The sequence below is a fragment of the Stenella coeruleoalba genome (assembly GCF_951394435.1).
Source record: "Stenella coeruleoalba genome assembly, chromosome: 4".
In the NCBI taxonomy this organism is placed as follows: domain Eukaryota; kingdom Metazoa; phylum Chordata; class Mammalia; order Artiodactyla; family Delphinidae; genus Stenella; species Stenella coeruleoalba.
Window position 1 is genome coordinate 23,594,590 of NC_137149.1, and position 21,641 is coordinate 23,616,230.

The following is a 21,641-nucleotide window of genomic DNA, read 5'->3' on the forward strand; positions in this document are numbered from 1 at the left end:
TGACTTATCAGATAAAAGTAAACACTATGGACAATAGTTTATATTTACTAGGAAAATTGCCTCATGATATTGAATTTTGAATTCAAAGTAATGAGGCTAATTTTCATGATTTGAGTATTTTTTATTTCAAGTCCTTATTGACATGAGTCATTTTCCCTAAATAAAATTCACACCCAGAGCATGTGTCTCCTGTTTTTGGCTTGCGACTGCTTTAGCTATTATATCCATCAAATGAGCACGTCATCAGTTTAGTGAAACATGCCTTCGATTTAGTTTCTTCCAGAAACACTACACATTCTATTCAATTTATGTGTATTTGCAACCAGCAAAATTAACCTTCCACACAAAGATTTAAAATATATCGCTTTGAAATTACTGTTTCCAATCACACTTTTCCCCCCACTTTTAGCATGTAACGCAGGCAAAAGGTCATTCTTTTGCTTTTCATATAGAATACTTTTTAAAATAATATCTACTTTGCCTATTATATTTTTATTATGTTGTTTTACTATTGTACATTATAGAATTTTAGAAATTGGAACTGAAATAACACTTTAGAGATTTTCTTAGTCTAAGTTGTTTTCTTTCAGTTTAGAAAAGCCCTGTAAAGTTAGGCAATTTATCAAAGGTTGCTCAATAAATTAATGGCAGAACCACTGTAAGAGGTTGAGATATAGCTCTTAATTTAATTTTTAAAAATAAACGTTGAGAACAAATCTAATGCAATACAATCTAACCATTTGTAGACACTACCACAATCAAGACATAGAACATTTCCATCACTGGTAAAAGTTTCCTAGTAACTTTCCTCAGTTCTTATAATCTACCACCCCAGGCAACTCCTGATTGTATGTCATCATGCACATTTGTCTGAATAGATTTGCTTTTCTTTAGCTTCATAGAAATAGAATTATGAAGTATGTGCTGTGTGTGGCTTCCTATGTTCAGCATGATATTTTTTCGATATTAATCCATAAATTAGATGTATTACCCTTTGTATTGCTGAACCAAATTACATCCTGTAGATATAGCACAATTTGTTTATGCGTTTTTCAGCTGAGGGACATTTTAGTTGTATCCAGTTTTTTGTTATTATGAATGATGCCGCTATGAATGTTTGTATATGTCTTTTTTGCAGATTTATATGTCCTTTCTCCTGGGTAAATGCTTTGTGAAGGAATGGCTGGAGCATGTTTTAAGTTTATGTTTAAAAGTAAATTTATGCTATAAAGTAATTTTATAAGAAAACCATGAACTATTTTCTAAAATAATTGTGCCACTTTATAATACCACCATGCATGTATGAAAATTCACATCACACAACATCCTTGATAATGTTTAATTATCAATCTTTTAAAATTTTTGCTGTTCTATAAGTTATGTAATAGTATCTAATCATGATTCTAACTTTGTAACTGCCTAATGGCTAGTGATATTGAATATCTGCTCTTGTGCTTATTGCCTATTTCTATATCTTCTTATGAGAAATGTCTGTTTAAATCATTTTTTAAACCACATTTCTTTGCTTTTTTTAAATGAATAACTTATAGAATTCTTTATATAGTCTGTATATAATTCTTTTGTCAGATACCTCTAGTATCACTATATTGTACCAATTTATGCTTTTTCATTTTCTTAGTGGTGTCTGTTGAAGGTCAGAAGATTTTAATTTTGATAAAATACAATTCATCATATTTTCTTTCATGATTCATCCTATTGTGCTCTTTCTAAAATATTCTTGCCTACTCTAGCACTGCAAAGGTGTTCTTTATTTTTTTATCTAGAAGTTTTTTAAAGATTTATGTTAAGCCCATTATCTGTTTTGCATCCATTATTTTTGCGTATGGTGTGAAACAGGGTCAGGGTTTTTGTTTTTTATATGGCTATGGAGTCATCCAGCAGCCACTGTTTAAAAACAAAACAAAAACATTCCTTTACCCATGGAATATCATTGCCACTTTTGTAGAAAATTAATTGACTGTATATGTTGTATTCTATTTCTGGACTATGTATTCTGTTCCAATTATATTTATACCTACCATTATACTATAATATATATATATTCATAATAAGTCTTGAAATCGGGTACTTTAAGATATGTAACTTTTTTTTTTCAAAATTGTTTTGTATGTTCTAAGTCCTTGACATATCCAAAAAAACTTTAGAATCAGTTTAAATTTCTACAAACAAAACCTTACTGAGACTTTGATGGAGATTGCACTGAATTCATACATCAATTTCAGAAGTGACAAACTAACAATATTGAATTTTCTGATCCTTGATACGTTATCTTCATTTGCTTAGTTCTTTAATTTCTCACAGCAATACTTTGTAGATTTCAGTGTACAGATCCTACATATATTTTGTTAGGTTTAATACTAAGCATTTAATACTTCCTCATACTATAGTAAATAGTACTTTATCTTAAATTTTTATTTTTAATTTGTTGGTATTATATAGGATAAACATATATACTTGTGTATTGATATATATTCTTGCACATTGATTAATTTATTTTTCAAATAGTTTTTTACAGTGCCCATAGGATTTTTAACATAAACAATTATGTTGTATTTTAATAAACAACTAAAATGTCCATCAACTGATAAATACATAAATAGAATGTGCTATACCTGTATGACAGGATATTACTAAGGAATAAGAAGTAATGAAATACTAAGATATGCTACAACATAGCTTAACTCAAAAAGATGCAAAATGAAAGAAGCCAGGCACAAAAGAATACATTTTACTTGATTCCATTTATATGAAATTTTTGGAAAAGGCAAATCTTTAGAGACAGAAGGTAGATTAGTGTTTGGAGAGAGGGTGGGAATGGGGAGTAACTACAGATGGGCATGAGGCTTCTTTTTGGAGCAACGGAAATATTCTAAAATCAAATTGTATTGATGGTTACACAACTCTGTAGTATACTTTACATGAGTGAAGTTTTATAGCATGTATAATATACATTATTAAATCTGCTTTTTTTAAAAAGTAAATACCTAATAAATAGATTCACTAGTTGTTCAGATACACACACACACACACATATACCTTTTACTTACATTTTGTTTTGAAAAAGATCTAAGCAATCTTTGTAATTCATATTTTGTTTTGGATGAATCTCTGTGTGAACCACTAACATTCTTGCATTTTATGACCTGGTTTTATACTTCAGTTATTATAGCTTAAGCATAGTTATCAAGCTTAAACATATCATAGCTTAAGCATCTTCAGAATATTCAATAATTAATGTTGATTTTCAACTGCAGTAACTTCATGTTAACAGTAGGCTGGAATTTTGATGTGTGATAACTAACTTACTGGCACTATGGGCTGAAATTAGCTGAATACATCTGGACTTACAAAAAAAAAGAACATTTCCTTGAAATGGAAAAAAGAATCACCTGGAGGAGGACGAGTAATAGAGAAGAAGTTTGCTAGTTGCATCACGTTACTGTGTTCTATGTCTGTTGATAGTAGATAGGGTCAAATTAAGGCACTGGAACGTCAGCATGCATCAGTGGTTCTTAAACTTTGCTGTGCATCACAATCATCTAGAGACTTCTTGTCTTAAACAGATCCTTGAGCCCTCTCCAAGGAAATTCTACTTAATTGAATCTGCCATAGAGCCTCTTTCCTAAATTTTAAATAATGCCCAAAGACTCTTTAATATATACAATTTAATCAATAATAACATGAAGATTTAAAGTAAAGTTACAGAAAAAAAGGAGGTACTCAAGATATAATGTCTATTTATCTCTGATTCATATTTTATTATACCATAGTATAATATTTCCAATAGAGTGAGTCATAGAGGAGAATTTACAAACTGGAAGACAATATGGTACTATGTATCATAATTCCTTATGCAAGTTCAAATGATTTAATAATTTGTTTTAAGGAAATAGTCAGAAATAAGTTACCCACAAAGAAAACTGTATAATATATGTTGGCATGTGGTAACAGTGAAAGAAAGAAAGAGAGGAAGGAAAGAAAGGAAGGAAGGAAGGAAGAAAAAGAAAGAAAGAAAAGAAGGAAAGAAAGAAAGAAGAAAGAAAGAAAGGGGGAGGGAAGGAGGGGGGAGGGAAGGAGGGAGGGAGAGAAGGAGGGAGGAAGGAAGAAAATAGGGAAATCTAAGAAAATAAAAATAGAAGAAAGTCAGATGAACTGTCATGCAGTCTGGAAATCTGAACAGTAGTCAGCCACTAAACTCAACCTGAATTATAATATCTAACTGTATGGTAAAATACTATTTATGAGAATATGGAGCTGGCTTTTAATCCTGCCTCCACCTGACTTTAGTAAGATGGAAAGCTGGGTGACTTACATTACTTACCCAAACCTTGATTTCCATGGGAATGGTATTAATAATTGTTTGAGTATTAAATAAGATGGAGTTTGTAAAACACTTAAGTCACATCCTAGTATATAGTAATTGTTCATTACATGTTGGCTATTATTATCTGTTCTCTTTGAGACATACTGTGTGGGGTATGTGTGTGTATATGGTAACTAATTTATGTGTCAACTAGACTGGGCCATGACATGCCCCAGTATCTGGTTAAACATCACTCCTGCATATGTCTGTGAGGGTGTTTCAGAAAGAGATGAGCATTTGAATTGGTGGACTGCATAAAGCCGATGGCCCTCTCCAATGTGGGTGGTGGTTGTATCATCCAACCTGTGAGGACTCAGAACATAATGGTAGAGGAAATTTGAATTCTTACTCTCTGACTGCTTGAGATATTGGTCTTCTCCTGCCCTTGGACAAGAACTTACACCGTTGATTCTCCTAGTTCTCAGGCCTCTGGACTCAGACCGAAATTTACAACATCAGCTGTCCTGGGTCTCCAGCTTGCAGACAGCAGATTGTTGGACTTTTTAGTCTACATAATCACGTGAGTCAACTCCTTATGTTAAATCTCATATGTTTATGTAAGTATATATACATATATATTCTATTTGTTTCCTCAAAGAACAGTAACTAATACAGTGTGTATGTGTTTGTGTGTCTAAAGAGAGAGAAAGATAAAGAGAGCCAGAGAGATGGAAAGAGACAGCAACAATAAGGAGCTATACATACCAAAAATTAACAGTAGATGTATTTAAACTGAAAAGAACATATATTTTTTTGCTCTTTGTTTTCCCAAGGTTTTAAAGAATATAACATATGATGGTATGGGGCCGGGAGGAAAAGCTTTCATTAAAAAAAAAAAATGGAGGAAGTATGTTTTCCTGAGAAACTCAATTGGTAATAATATTGTGAGAAATATAAACTCTGTGTATACCATTCTTCTATATGAACAAATGAAAAAGAGTTTTAGAGCTATTAGATTTCTATCTTGTAATTATTTAGAAAATATTTCATTGTCGCTAACTCACCTTTTTTAAAGACAAGGAATCAGTTAGTTATAGTTTTGTATAAAAGCATGAAAGAGTATCAGATTTTGTCACATGCTTTTTCTGTATTTATTGAGATGATTACGTGCTTTTTATCCTTCATTTGGTCAATGTGTTATATCATATTGATTGATTTGCTTATGTTGAACTATCCTTGCATTCCAGGAATAAATCCCACCTGATCATGGTGTATGATCCTTTTAATGTGCTGCTGAACGCAGTTTGTTAATATTTTGTTGACGTTTTTACATCCATGCCCATCAGGGTTACTGGTGTGTACTTTTCTCATGTTTTTGTCTGGCTTTGGTGTCAGGGTGATGCTGGCCTTACAAAATGAGTTGGAAATGTTCCCTCTTCAGTTTTTTTGGAAGAGTTTAAGAAAGATTGGTATTAACTCGTCTTTAAATACTTGTGACTGTGAAGTCATCTGGTTCTGAGGTTTTCTTGGTTAAGAAGTTTTTAATTGCTGGTTCAATCTCCTTATTTGTTATTGGTCTTTCACGCTTCCTACTTTTTCATGATTCAGTCTTGAGAGGTTGTTTGTTTCTAGGACTTTATCTCTTCTAGGTTGTCCAATTTGTTGGCAAAAATTTATTTACAAGAGTCCCTTATAATCTTTTTTTTTAATTTCTGTGGCATCAGTTGTAATGTCACCTCTTTAATTCTCATTAAATTTATTTGAATATTCTCTTTTTTCCCCCTTGATTAGTCTAGCTAAGGGTTTGCCAACTGTGTGTGTCTTTTTAAAAAACTAAATTTTTTCCATTTTTCTATTGTTTTTCTAGTGTCTATTTCATGCATTTCTGCTCCAAGATTTATTATTTACTTTCTTCTGCTAACTTTGGGCTTAGCTTATTCTTCTTTTTCTAATTCACTAAGATATAAAATTAGGTTGTTTATTTAAGACCTTTCTTCTTTTTTAATGTAGCTGTTTATTACTATAAACTTCCCTCTTAGAACTGATTTTCCTGTATAAGTTTTGGTATATTTTCCTTTTTATTTGTCTTTACATATAAGCAGACGGTTGTAGCAAGGCCTCCAAGAACTAATGTAATATTTTGAAATGATTCTCTTATTTTACTAATTAATTTGTTTTGGGAGTTGTATAACTGCATATAACTCTCTGACTCCATTTATATACACTATTGCATTGGATGATTTGGGGCCTCTCTCAAACATCAGAAACTTGATTATGTAGAAAGCAAAGAATTGTAGACATCTTATGTGTCAAAAAAAAAAAAAGCAAAAATATAATGTTGGTCTTATTTCTTGGATTTTTTAGAAAATACTTTTTTTTTCTTGGTTGGAAGATTAGCCTGTAACAGATCTGCATTGTTATAAAGTGTGGTTTTAGGAGCAGGTTTCTGTCCTTCCCTAGAAAGCCACCTTTTACATCAAACAGACAATCTGGGATTGGGCTATTGATGAGTTTTAAGGAATTAAATAGGCACTCTGGCATTAGACAGGGAAGAAGTTTTATAATATCCCAGGTTAAGACATGGATCATATGCTTAACTCTTCTTATTAAACTCAGATATACTGGCCAACATTTAAAAGAATAAAGATAAAATCTAAGTGGGCTTTTATCTTTTAGTGGGCTTTTACTTCCAAATATGATCAAGCAACAGGGTCAGGATTTACATTCTGCAGTCCAAAACTGGGCAAAAATATATTTTAAAATATTTACAGATATTGGACAGGAAATAGCACAGGATTGCTTTGAGCCTTATACCCTTATACCCTGCTGGATGTCACATTCCAGACCAGGGAGCAGAGGTATGGATCCCAAACAGAGCCTGACCATCCCCCTAAGTTGAGGTGATCAGAATTCGGAGAGGCTGAGTGAGGTGTCTGTAAGTTGCAAAACAGAGTTCCACAAAGAAGCAATGCTGAAAAAATGCACAGGCATCCCATTGAGTCAGCTGACTACTAAACCATGCAGGCACAGGCTGAGGTTACACAAGGCTATGCAAAGAGCTCATGTGGGGCAGAGAAGTGTTGAACCAGCTGAGCAGAGCGTGCTGATTCATCACCTGGGGCTTGGAGAGGAGACCCCAGAAGGGTCAACCGTTAGTAGTAAGGACAAGTTATCCCCAGATGGAAGGCTGCTATGGACCCACCCACTAAAAGTTTTAACATAAGCCTCTAAGGCAAGGGTACATAAACTTTTCCTGAAGGGCCAGCCAGGAAATATTTCAGGCTTTGCAGGCCACATATGATATCTGTTGCATATTCTTCTTTGTTTTTGTATTATTTTGTTCTTACAATCCTTTAAACATATGTATTGGTTTCTTAGGGCTGATGTAAAAAGTTGCTAAAAACTAGGTGGCTTCAAACAATAGAAATTTATCCTCTCACAGTTCTGAAGGCTAAAATCAAGGTGGTCTGAAATCAAGGTGTTGACAGGTCATGTTCCTTTTGAATGCCCTAGAAAAGAATCCTTTCTTGCCTCTTACAGCTTCTGGTGGTTACTGGCAATCATTGGTGTTCCTTGGCTTGTAGATACATCACTCCAATCTCTATTCCTTCTTCACGTGGCCTTCTTGTCTGTGTGTATGTATCTCCATGTGTTTGTGTCAGCTTTTATATGAAGATCAGTGAATGGAATTAGGGCAAACCCAATCCAGAATGACCTAATCTTCACTTGATTACATCTGCAAAGAGTGTTTAAATAAGGTCACATTAACAGGTAAAAGATGGACATGAATTTGGGAGGACACTATTGTGAAAACCCCTGTTAGTCAAAGGCCTTCCAAAAGCTGGCCACAGGATGGATTCAGTACATAGGCCATAGTTTGCTAGTCCCTGGTGTAAGTACTGCAACTTTGAAACAAACTTACATTAAACTGAAAGTCTTTATTTCCCTCTATGTAACTTAACTACGAAAAAGTCAAATATTTAAAAAAAAATCATTTTTAGATACTAGCATATTTTGTCAAGCGTAGCATACCAGGAACTGCTATCCAATTAGAGAAGCTAGGAGCAAAGTAAGGTAGAGCGCACCCTAATAATACTTAATTAGAACAGTTCTGTCAAGCTGGGCAAAAGGTGCCACAGATTGAAATGGTTAGTATTCTTATTTTTAGTTCAAAAAACAAAATAATAAGTAAGGTGTTTGTAACACTGACTTAACATCTGAATTCACCATTAAAAAGCTTAGATTTAAAAAAATTCTGACACCAGAGTGAAATAATGAAATTTTAGCACTGTAGTTTCACTGACAGGGTCAGAGGTAATATTAAATAGTAATGAAAGTACAATAAAGAAGAAAAGCTGGTGCTTGCTTTCTAATAGCAGCTTCTAACCTTCATTGTTCTCTTCTCTTCTCCAATAAGGCAGCTAGTTCCTTAACTGCCAGTTTAAAGAGTTTCTTGACTTTATCCTAATTTCATGCAGGTAAAATTCTAGACATATACACCTAGGTCAACATCACTTCTTTGTAAATAAAATTTCTTATTTAAGAATACTTTTACATTTACAGAAAAGTTGTCAGGACAGTTGAGAGATTTCTAGTATATCCTAAATCTTGTTTACCTTTCTGTTAAAATTCCTGTGCTACATTTGTTACACTTTTGAGCCAATAGTGAAATAATATTCTTAACTAAAGTTCATGATTTATTTATATTTCCTTAGTTTTTACCTGAGGTCCTTTTTTATTCTGTCTATAATGCTCCATTGCATTTAGTCATCATGTCTCCTTAGAATTTCCTGGGCTGTAAATGTTTCTTAGATTTTCCTTGCTTTTTGAGGCATATTAGCCAGATATTGTATAGAATGTCCCTGTATTCATATTTGTCTGATATTTTTCTAATGACTAGACTGGGGTCATGGGTTTTGAAGAGGAAAACCACAGAGGTAAAGTGTCACTTTCATCACATCATTACAAGGGTACATACTATCAACATGACTTATCACTAGTGTTGCTCACCTTGATCACTTGGCTGAGGCAGAGATTGTCAGGTTTCTCTACTGTAAAGTTACTCTCCCCCCCTCCCCACTTTCTGTACTGTACTCTTTGGAAGGATGTCACTATGCATAGACTACACTAAGGAGTAGGGAGTTACGCTCCATCTCCTCGAGGGGCAGTATCTATATAAATTACTTGGAGTTTCTCTGCAGAGGATTTGTATATCTTCCCCTCATTTATTTATTTATTCAGTCATTTGTTTATATCCATTTGAACTCTTGGTTATTTCCTTTAAACTTTGGGTTATAGTACAATACTATGTTTATTTTCTTATTCAAATTCTTCTAGTTCTGGCTGTACAGTGATTTCAGAATTCTTATACCTTGCTCACATGGTCAATATTTACCAACTAGATTGCAGTACCTATAAATATTTCCTTTTGTCTTTAGTCTTACAGTCTTCACTCATTTCCCAAGTTACTTAGGTCAACTCATTTCAGCCCACCCCCTTCAGTGATGTCATGTCGCACATTTGTAATATAGATTCTTTTTTCACAGTCTGCATTCCTTCCTGGGATCCTCACATCTCACAACTGATTTTTAACTTGCATGTATAAAGTTCACTCTTAGTACTATGGGGATTGCTATTAGTTTTGACAAATGCATAGTTTTGTTTATCCATCACTATAGTATCAAACAGAATAGTTTCATAGTCACCTGTGCTTCGCCTCTTCAACTCTCTTCCTCTTCACAAGCAGCTGACGGGCAACCTCTGATCTGTTTTCCATCAAGAGTTTTGCCTTTTTTAGAATGTCATATGAATGGAATCATATGGTATGTTGCCTTTACAGACTCACTTAGTAATAATCATTTAAGATTCATCTATGTTGTTTAGTTTAGATAGATGGTTCATACCTTTTCATTGCTCAATAATATTCCATTCTGTGAATGTACCATACTTCATTCACCTGTTAAAGGACAAAGCTTCTATAAACATCTCTGCATGAGTTTTTGTGTGTTCTATAAACATCTGTGTGTACGTTTTTGAATCAGGTGGGTAAATACTTAAGAATGCCATTGCTGAGTTATATAGGAAGACTATGTTTGGCTTTATATGAAACCGCCAAATTGTCTTCCAAAATGGCTGTACTGTTTTGCATTCCCACCAGCAATGAATGAGAGTCTCTATTATTGTTCCTATCCTTGCTAGTAATTGGTATTCCCATTTTTTTGAAATTTAGCCATTCTAATATATGTTGAGTAGTGTTTCTGTTGTTTTAATTTGCAGTTCCCAAATGATATTGAACATTTTTTCATGTATTTAGTTGTCTTCTGTGTATTTTTTTTGGTGAAGTATCTGTTCAAATCTTTTGAAAGTTAATTTCTTTTCTTATTGTGATGTTGAGTGCTTTTTATATTCTGATTAAAAGCCCTTTCTCAGAATTTGCAAATATTTTCTCCCTGTCTGTGGCTTGTCTTTTTATTCTCTTCACAGTGTCTTTTGCAGAGCAGAAATTTTTAATTTCAATAAAGTCCAAATCATATCTTTTTCAGATCCATAATTTTGTTTTTGGATCAAAACTCATCCACAAATCCAAGGTTATATAGATTTTCTCCTGTGTTTCCTAGATGTTTTATACTTCTGCATTTTACATTTAGGCCTTAAATTCATTTTGAGTTAATTTTTGTAAAAGGTGTAAGGTCTCTGTCTAGATTATTTTATTATGTTTGTTTGTTTGTCTATTTGCATAAAGATGTCCAAATATTCCAGTGCCATTTGTTAAAAACACAATCCTTTATCCTCGAAGTGCCTCTGTAGCTTTTTCAGAAATCAGTTGACTATAACTGTGTAGGTCATTCTCTGGGCCCTCTATTCTGTCCATTTATCAGTGTCTGTTCTTTCACCAATGCCATATTTTCTGATGATACTACCTTTATAGTAATTCTTGAAATCATATAGTAATCGTATAGCATTATTTTTGCTTATGGTCCAGTTATCAAATTTTGCATCTTAAACAGAAACTAAATCCTTGTTTTTTTCTATGCACTGGATCCATATTTTAATGCAGCCCCTTTAGGGTCAGACACCTGTCTATATATTGTCTTTCTGTCTCGCACAATTGATATCCTTATTACGATCTCATGTTGAGTGACTAGAGTATTATACCTGCTGACAGACTTCTTTCAAACATTATTACAGTATTAATTGACCCTGAATTTTTTAACATCAGGTTGGACATACCTATAATAATATGTCTCTTAGAAACCTTTATTTAATATTCAAATATGTTCCTTATTAGAAGAATAGTTATTCTACCTGAAAAAAAAATGTGCCTTGGGGTAGTACTGAAAGAATTGCTTAAGTAGATCTTAATTTGCAAAATAAACTATTCAATGGGCCCATTATTTGTTACCCAAAATCGTGTTGCGATCTAGCTAGCTAGTAAGCAAGGATGCATGGGTAAAAGATGAATTAGTACTGAAAAAAAAGTAGCTTGCAGTTGTGTAATCAGAAATAATTTCACATTCGAAAAAGCACGAGTTATTTTAAAATAAAAGTCACAATAGAATATAGCACAAGATTAGAGCAACTTCACTTGCATTATTTGTAAAATTATAGATCTGCTTTGTAATAGAGGAAATAATAAAGATTTCTCTTGGCCTTGGGACCTTTATTGTAAAATATTACTACTTTACTTTTAAGATGGGGTTCTTTTTTCCCTATTGTTTAATTACTAGATTGTGTGAAAAGAACGCAATTCTCAGTTTGTCCATTTTGTAATATCACCAATAATTTTGGTGGCAAATTATCGGAAAGACAATAACATCAAATGGTGGTGAGTCAAGGAAATGGATACAGGAAATGGATTTCTGCTCTCTTGTAGTTGTAAGCTATAACTGAACCTATTTTAGGGCCTGTAAAGTAAGAGAGCTGCCAGGAGGAATACAGATCATGACTTCCACAAAAGTGACATCCACTGATTGATGCAGTCTACAGGAGGGAATTTGTGAGAAAGATGGTGTATGAGGGACATTAAAACATTTTTCTTGTCATAAATAAACAGTGCACAGTCTTCTTTGCCCTTGACAACATGTTGTAGACAGGTTTTCATTTGTCTTTTATGCTCCTGTATATGAGACAAGTTTCAAAAAATTTAAAAGTAATTACCATCCACAACCAAAAAAATCTCCAGAGAAAATAAGTAAGGTAGAGATCAGTGATTAATTGTTCGTAGAACCACTAGGTCAGACTTCAAACTTCACTTTTGAATTCAACCTACCAAAACTGGTTTTTCATACCCTCTGTCTTAACCAGAACTTAGAAAACCTCCATGTCACTTAGTGCCACAGACAGTGCTGTGATCAAACAGAATTCAGCAAGAGCAAATACGTGTGTAATGCTCATGGCCATTTTAGCAGTTTCTTAACAAATGTTTATTCAGTAAATAAAATCAACATTATAGCCCAGCTTTCCACCATATTTTGTATATATAAAATGATCTATACATAGCAAACTTTTGTAACAGATTTGAACACATGTCCTCAAACCATTTATTTCCCTTCATGGCTATGGAAAACTACACTACAGTGTCATAACTTCTTTAAAAAAATTGGTCCTCATTATATGTTGTTAAGTAAATTATTTAGAAATTGATAACCTGAGAAGAATGAGATTTACAACTGACTTGATAATGAGATATATGAATAAATTAAATTGATCGACGTTGTAATAATTGCCAAAATAGGCAAGATCAGAATATGCTACCATCAGCATCATCACAGCAGAATTCGGAAATGTTGTATTGGGGTTTTTCCTTATTCCATTAAATATTCAACCATATTCCTTGCTGTATATTTTTAAAGGCTGTGTCTTATCAGTTATAAAAATGACTTAAATATTAAAAATCTCTTTAATCAAATTATTCAAGACTGTTTGAATCAGTCAAACCTCAAGAGACTTTTTAATTTCATGCACAAGCTAAATCATATTATGTTTTGCTTAATGGAACTAAGTGTTTGGTGATCTCAGTCAATTATGACTGCTAATTATAAACATTGATTTAAAGTGACTTATGTTTGATCTTTTGAAGTAGTTTCTTCCAACATATATTGCTTCCTCAAATGCTATTGAATTTTAGCATTTGAATGTTCAGTTCAATTACTTGAATTATCCAAATTTAAATTATTAAATGGTAGGTATGTTAGAGGTATACAAATATAATTATTTTTTCATTGTGAGATAGAATAATATTGAAAGATGAGACAATGTCTATATTATAAAGTTCCTAACGTACTTTGCTAGTTTAACAAAGTCAGAATCGATGTCCATTTATCTCTTTGGGGAAGTTATGTTTTAAAAAGGCGCAAAAGTCAATTAAAAGAGATTTTTGGCTAAGCTATTCATATAAATAATAATGTTAAGTTATAACAGCTGTCCCCAACCTTTTTGGCACCAGGGACTGGTTTCGTGGAAGACAATTTTTCCACAGACCAGGGGGAAGGGTGGTTGGTTTCCAGACGATTCAAGTGCATTACATTTATTGTGCACTTTATTTCTATTATTATTACATTGTAATATGTAATGAAATAATTATACAGCTCACCACAATGCAGAATTGGTGGGAGCCCTGAGCTTGTTTTCACTTGCCACTCACTGACAGGGTTCTGATATGAGTCTGCAGGCAATTGATTTGTTATGGTCTCTGTGCAGTCAAACCTCTCTGCTAATGATAATCTGTATTTGCAGGCGCTCCCCAGCGCTAGCATCACCTCAGCTCCACCTCGGATCATCAGGCATTAGATTCTCATAAGGAACACGCAACCTAGCTCCTTCGCATGTGCAATTCACAGTAGGGTTCACGCTCCTATGAGAATCTGATGCCTCTGCCACTGATCTGACAGGAGGTGGAGTTCAGGTGGTAATGTGAGTGATGGGGAGCAGCTGTAAATACAGATAAAGCTTCACTCACTCGCCCGCTGCTCACCTCCTGCTGTGTGGCCTGGTTCCTAACAGGCCACAGACCAGTACCAGTCCGTGGCCCAGAGGTTGGGGACCCCCGAGTTATAAAATCCAGATGCAGAAGGTTACATTGTGTAGATAATGGAAATAACTAATTATTTGTATTAAATATAGTACCTAAATTATAAGGGGGCTTTCTATTGATTTTTTTTAACCAATTGTTTCTCATAACAAAATCAATATAGCATTTTAAAAGATACTTTGCTCAGTATGTGGCAGTCCTCTGTAAAGGATACTCAGATGCTAATCTTTCCATTCCTCTCTTGGTTCCACCATAAATTCATTGATGGAATGTTAACTCCTTGAAGTGCCAATAGTATAATTGATAGATTATAATTAATATTATACCACAAAGACAAAGATTAACATTAACACATTAACATTACTTGGCTTCTAGGGTTTTTTTTTTTGTACCTTTTAAAATATACAAACCAATAAATACAAATAACTTGTAATATTTAGTCCATGTTTTAAAGAGCAAAAAAAAAGAAAAAGAAAAAGAAACATCTTCCACTATTTCTGAGGAAGAGAGACTGGGTTTAAATCAAAGATCTAGGGACTTCCCCCAGATAGACCTCATAATTATATTTGTTTCCAGTGAATTTGAGGTTCTTGATATCTCATTGCAGAAAGAATTCAGTGAGAGACGAAGTGATAGGTGGATTTATTTAGAGAGACATACACTCCAGAGACAGAGTGTGGGGCCATCTCAGGAGGCGAGAGAGCCCCGAAATATGGTGTGGTTAGTTTTTATGGGCTGAGTAATTTCATAGGCTAATGAGTGGGAGGAGTATTCCAATTATTTCAAGGAAGGGGTGGGGATTTCCAGGAATTGAGCCACTGCCCACTTTTTGGCCTTTTATGGTTAGCCTCAGAACTGTCATGGCACTGGTAGTGTCACTTACCATGCTAACATATTACAATGAGAGTATGATGAGGCTCAAGGTCCACTGGAAGTCAAATCTTCTGCCATCTTGGACCTAGTTGGTTCCAACCAGGTTTTGTCATGTCCTATGGCTATGTAATTCTTTCAAAGGTTGTGCCCTGCCCTCTTCCTCCTGTTTCATTTTGACCATTGACTGCTGTGTGCATCCAATTTACCTACTTCTTGTATGTAAGTGTCTATTGCATTTTTCCTATGCCTTAGGTGTGTGAGAGCCAGATACCTTGTTTCTTTCCTTTACAAGTATTTAAATGAAGAGTAAGTGTAACAAAGGAAAGGACCTAAGGAGCCCTTCTATGCCTGGATCTAATTTAGCTTTCAAATTCCTAGGTAATAAACTTGACCCTGTTGCTATATTGGCATGAGACATTTGTTTGCATTGAAAGGAAACAGTGCATATTTTATGTGAGAGGAAAGAAGAGTTGTTAAAAGAAAAGATGTGGCTATTTAAAAACTTAGCCAGAAATATTCGGGTACATTTCTTATTAAGAGGTGACGTCTGTGTTCCCCACCCTGCCCTCAACCAGCTCCACCTTGAAGTTAAAAGGCTTGTGCCTGCTTTGACAATGAAAATTATATGACATAACTTCCAATTCTGGGTCATAAAAGGCCACAAAACTTCGACTTTTTTTTCACTACAAAGCTCAGTCTTAGAGCCTATAGCCACTGCTCTGTGACAATGCCAACGCCACATGGAGAGGTCACATGTAGACATTCTGATAGACCCAGCTGAACCTAGCTTTTGTTTCATAAGTTTTATATAGATGCTAAACAATGTGAATTTCACATTGTCAAGGTGTGGATTTTTCTGGCAGACACTTCCTTGTGGAGCACCTTGATCCTTTGAAGGCTTCTTGAAAACTATAGGCACGCATTAATTAGCTTTTTCCCTAGGGCAAGTGTAGCCTTCCTATTGACTGTGACTTTTCTTGGCCCTTGACTGAGTGTAGTCTCACAAGTGTTCCAAGGGGATTCTACCTTCTGACTTTTCTAAACTTCAAAATCTCCTAGTTCTGTTTGGATTCTTGAAAATTTTGAATTTACATTTCTCCTACTGTTCTTTGCTTGGCCTCCTGTATTCTAACCTTATGCATACAAAACTTAATATTAGAGGCAGCCTCTAGGGAATGTTTATGCAAATTTCCAAAGCACTCTAATCACTTAACTTTCTCTGCAAAATTACTCTGCCCAGCAAACTTTAGTCGCCTCACCTTCTCCTATCTCTCCTCAATTCAGCAACATCTCCAGGAGGCTCTTCTTGGCTGCCCTACCCTCCTTCCATCTCTGCACAGTGGACTGGAAAATGCATCCAGGCAGAAATCTGGGGCAAATTGTGGGGCTCTCCTCATTTCTCTCCCTCCTTTTTTATTCTCCAATATCTGAAAAAAAAAAAGTTATTTCATATAATTTGTCTAGTTTTTCAGTTATTTACAATAGGAGTGGAAGTTCAATTATAGTTACTCAATGACAAAAGCAGAAGTCTCCATTTGAATTTAATACCACAGGCATAGCGCATAAAATAGGAATACACGCCCATACATTAAATGATATAATAATCATAGTGGTATCCAAAATTTTAAGATATTGTTATATAGTTTTTATTCTTTGTCAAATAGTGCCAATAAAACTACTGAAAGCAAATGGCATTTTATATAATATTACTACAGTACTCTTACAGATTCCAATAACTTTAGAAATTTGACATTTTTATATTTTTATGATGATGTTAATAGTAAATATGAAACTAAAATTCAAATACACTGTATTTAATATAAAATTTAAATTAATAATTTAGACTACAGAATGTAATTTGATAGCTGAAGAAGTTTCTCTACTCAAAAAATAAGTGTGTGTGTATGGGGGGATGTTCTTTTTCCTTTAAGAGATAATTTTAAGCTAGCTGAAAATGGCCTTTTTTCCTTTTGGTAAGAAAATACCATTTCACGACTATGCATAAATATTTGTTCTGTTCACTTTGATATGTTCCTTTTTTGAGGCAAAATCTATCGTATTTGCATAGGTAGAGTTGGAAGGCCTGTCAAAACTGTCAAACAGAAATATAAACAGAAATCTCAGCTCAGGAATTGCACAACTATTTTTATATTTAGTTAGTATGTCACAAAATGATTACAGTCATATTGTCTATGCCTATAAGAAAACTGAATTCTATATTTGAAATTATGATTATTTTGAAAAAAGTATATAAATTCGCACTTTCTTGAATAAACTCAACAATTCCCACTGCTCTTCTCCTTGACTATTTCCTCCCTGGCAACTGCCTTCAAGCTCGATTTTTTTTTTTTCTCATTTCTTGATGCCCTCATTTTGACACCTCTATTTATAATTCCTCACTGATTCAGTTAACCTCAAAAAGCACTCAAAATTGAGTTGTCAGAGCCAAGAACTGAGTAACAGCTCGGAAAACCAAATACTGTGCAGCTGATCTGTTAAAAAAAAAGTAGACTATCCAATAAGGAATCCGTCAAGAAATAGAGAATTCTTACTATAGAAAAATATGTAGGCACACTCCTTAACCCGAGAGCACTTTCCAGACTAATTCTGTATATGTACAACTGTTTGGCTCTTCCAGGAAATGCAGGCACACTGTCTGTTGATCAGAGTACTTTGTTCAATATCTTAACTCATTACACAGGTTGGACTGCATCTTTTGTCAGTGCACAGCACACAGAGAAACAATGATAAAAGGCAATTAGGCATTCTAAATTTAAAGTGGGTTTTATTTAAATCAGGAAGCACTTATTCTTCTGAAATGTATATTCCAAGCTTCAAACCTTAACTGTATCAGTAATGACAATGATCTCATGCAACACGGAAGAAACAAGAAAACTGCTCTGCCTTCAAAGACAAATTTGAAGGCTGATATGAACTTTGAACTGATGAAGATATTTACATTTACAAAAGAAGCTGTTTTCTGATATGTGAATTTTAGCAAAATTATGTGCAAAAACCGTAATAATGAAACATGAGTTTCTTATCTGCTAGAGAGAGGAAATTCAGTTGTGGGCTTTGCAGCCAAAAGACCTTTCAGTGAACTGATAGTTTTCCCCTTCCAACCAACTCCCCATCTTTTAAAATGCAATAAATCTGATTACTGACTAGACAATATTTTTGTCACAATTATTATTGTGGGATAATAATATTTTATATATATATTATTATTTTATATTATTAATTATATTATTTTATATATTTATATATTTATATTATATATTTTATAATATTTATTATAATAATAATTATTATTATCGGGGAACTGTTTTTGAGTACGCTCTGTTGCTGCGCTAGCAAAATATTTCCAGGTGTGACTGATTTACAATAAGAGGTACTAGAATACAATGGTCGAGAGCACAGGCACTGGATTCAAATCGTAGCTCTAACGCCTCCCAGCTGTGTGACATTGGGCGTACCACTTAACCTCTGTGCCTCAGTTTCTCCTTTGGAAGAAATAAAAATAATCTTTAAAAACGGTTAAAACACTATTATTTTCTTCACTGAGTTTTCTAGAAAGTTTCCATTTATAAAAGTAAAGGCACCTGGTAAACATTAAGCACTAGGAGAGTTTGCTTCTATCATTATTACTATGCTGGTTTTTATCATTATCATGCTGCTGAAGAACAAGCAGAGTTCTGTCCTGCTTCGTCACGGTCAGTAATGAAGATGCTATGGACAAATCATTTAGGAGCATCTCGACGCTGGCAGCGGATTTAAAGAGGCGCCGATCAACGTGGAAGATCACCGCTCGCAACCCCGGGCCTGGCGCCGGGTAGGGGCGCGGCGCTCGATTTCCTTCCCTGCCTCCGCCGGCCCTGGCGCGCATGCTCAGTCCTGCTCGGCCAGCTGCTTTGATTTTTTTTTTCTTTTTTTTTTTTCCTGGGTGGCCGTAGCGACCCGGGACCGGCTCCGGGATGGGGAGTGAAGTCCCCGGAGCCGCGGCGGCGGCGGCGGCGGCGCCTTGAGGAGCAGCCACGGGGAGGCAGCTGCCGCTCGTCGGTGAGTAACTGGGAAGCGCCACCATGACGTTTCGTAAGAAGGGCTCCAAGAACCCCCCAGTCCTGAGCCAGGAATTCATCCTGCAGAATCATGCGGACCTTGTCGCCTGTGTGGGGATGTTCTTCGTGCTGGGGCTCATGTTCGAGGGAACAGCAGAAGTGTCGATCGTTTTTATTACTCTCCAGCACGGTGTTACCTTCCCTGCCGAAGAAGCAGAAGAAAGAGCCACAGCACCTAAGTTCCTTTATCATTATGGTGCCAAAGATTTGGCCACAGTGTTCTTCTACATGCTGGTGGCAATCATCATTCACGCCACTATTCAAGAGTATGTCTTGGATAGAATTAACAGGCGAATGCAGTTCCCCAAACCGAAACAAAGCAAATTTAACGAATCTGGTCAGTTTAGTGTATTCTTCCTTGTCTCTTGTATTTGGGGCACATTCATTCTACACTCTGAAAACTGCCTGTCAGACCTGACTGTCTTATGGAGGGCTCATCCCAATAACATGATGACATTTCAGATGAAGTTTTTCTATATCTCACAGTTGGCTTACTGGTTTCACGCCTTTCCTGAACTCTACTTCCAGAGAATCAAACCTCAAGATCTCTCCCAGCAAGTTGTCTACGTTGGTCTTCACCTCTTTCACATTGCGGGAGCTTACCTCTTGTACTTGAATCACCTGGGACTTCTTCTTTTGATGATGCATTATTTTGTGGAATTCCTTTCCCACTTTTGCGACCTGTTTTATTTTAGCGATGAAAAGTACCAGAAAGAGTTTTCTCTGTGGGCCATTGTGTTTATTTTGGGTCGACTCGTGACTTTAATTGTTTCTGTGATCACTGTTGGTTTTCACCTGGCTGGAGGGCAGAATGGGAATTCAGACGGCACTACCGAAGATGTGAACGTGTTGGCAGCGAAAATTGCTGTTCTGTCATCCAGTTGCACTATCCAAGCATACATAACATGGAATTTATTTAATGTTCAGCTTCAGAGGTGGATGGAAGAAGATGCTCCTCTTCAGGCCCCAAGTGTGAAGAAGAAACGGACTAAGGGCAGGTTTTCTAGAAAAGGAACAGAAAACGGTGTGGCAACTTCAAATAGAGTAGACTCTCCCCATATGAGGAAAGAAAAATCTTCATAATGAATTGCAGGTTAATTGACTAATGTCTCTAAAGAAGTCTGCTCTTTGCTATAAGATACCTTTCTTCGCTGGAGACTTTTCTGTTCTTGAAAATAGTCTGTGTTGTCCTTGATTTCTGCTACTGTACTGTGTAATGTATGTTTTTAAAAGGCATTTGAGGGGAGGATGATTATTATGAGTGGAAAAATATTTAGTTTAGACTAAGCTACTCATCATCAACATGGTTTAGGGATTGCTATATTTCCTTTTTTACCTTTGAACATTTTCCTAATTTGTAGAGATAACTCCAAAGCTCCACGTATCAGTGACACAGTTCTTGCTCCCACCAATCTTTTGTAATGTTAACAAGATGGTCTTTTATAGCAATGACATATTTTTAATGTTCTCTTCTAGGATAAAATAGAAAGATTATAAATCTGGAAGTCAATTTCATTAAGTTTTCCGTATTCCCTAATTCTTAGAATGTTTTTTTTTTTTTGAATTGACAAGTGGAGAAGAGATTTGTAAAACCAACAAAATAATGATGTATTTTGTAGGTAGTGGTTGTTAGTGTTACATCCCACTAAAAAAACCCAAGATACTAATGGTTAACATGTGGAGACTTATTGCCATATATTGAATCAAAATATCTTGAATCAACATTATTACTAAGAGGAAAAATCATACTTGTCCATTTTAAACACTTGTAAACTGGAAATCAGAAAATTAAAGACTGTTAAAAGGAAATCAGACTTAAATAACTTTTTTGATATGTGTATTAAAAATCATTCTTCATGAGTGTTTGGTATCCACAGCATCTTAGAAGAATATTGTTTAACCTGTAAATCATTTTGGAAAATAATGCTTACTTGATTTATATCTATAAAAAGAATGTCATCTAATTACATGTTGAAAACATTTAATATACTAACCTTAAATAATGTGAAAATCATATTCGTATGAAGGCTTTTCAAAATAATGTTATAAATATAGCTTTGCTTCCATCTTTAATTGGGAAACATTTATCTGTATAAGACATATTTTAGAGATATATATGTGTATATATGTATATATATGCATATAGGTATGTGTATATATGTACATATATGCATGTGTATATATGTACATATAGGCATATATGTATGTGTATATATATATGTATATATAGGTATATGTTGTATCTTTAGAGAAGCCAATGGACTGTAGTGGTATTTATTATATTTATTTTCTTCTC

At 34.7% G+C, this 21,641-nt stretch overlaps 1 protein-coding gene across 1 annotated transcript; it reads left to right on the forward strand.

Moving 5' to 3' along the window:
* The first annotated feature begins 19,265 nt into the window (after positions 1–19,265).
* TRAM1L1 (translocation associated membrane protein 1 like 1) lies at positions 19,266–21,155 on the forward strand. Its single transcript, XM_079920177.1, has one exon. It carries the CDS (start codon positions 19,310–19,312, stop codon positions 20,426–20,428), a length of 1,119 nt encoding a protein of 372 aa, XP_079776303.1. The 5' UTR covers positions 19,266–19,309; the 3' UTR covers positions 20,429–21,155.
* The last annotated feature ends 486 nt before the right edge of the window (positions 21,156–21,641 follow it).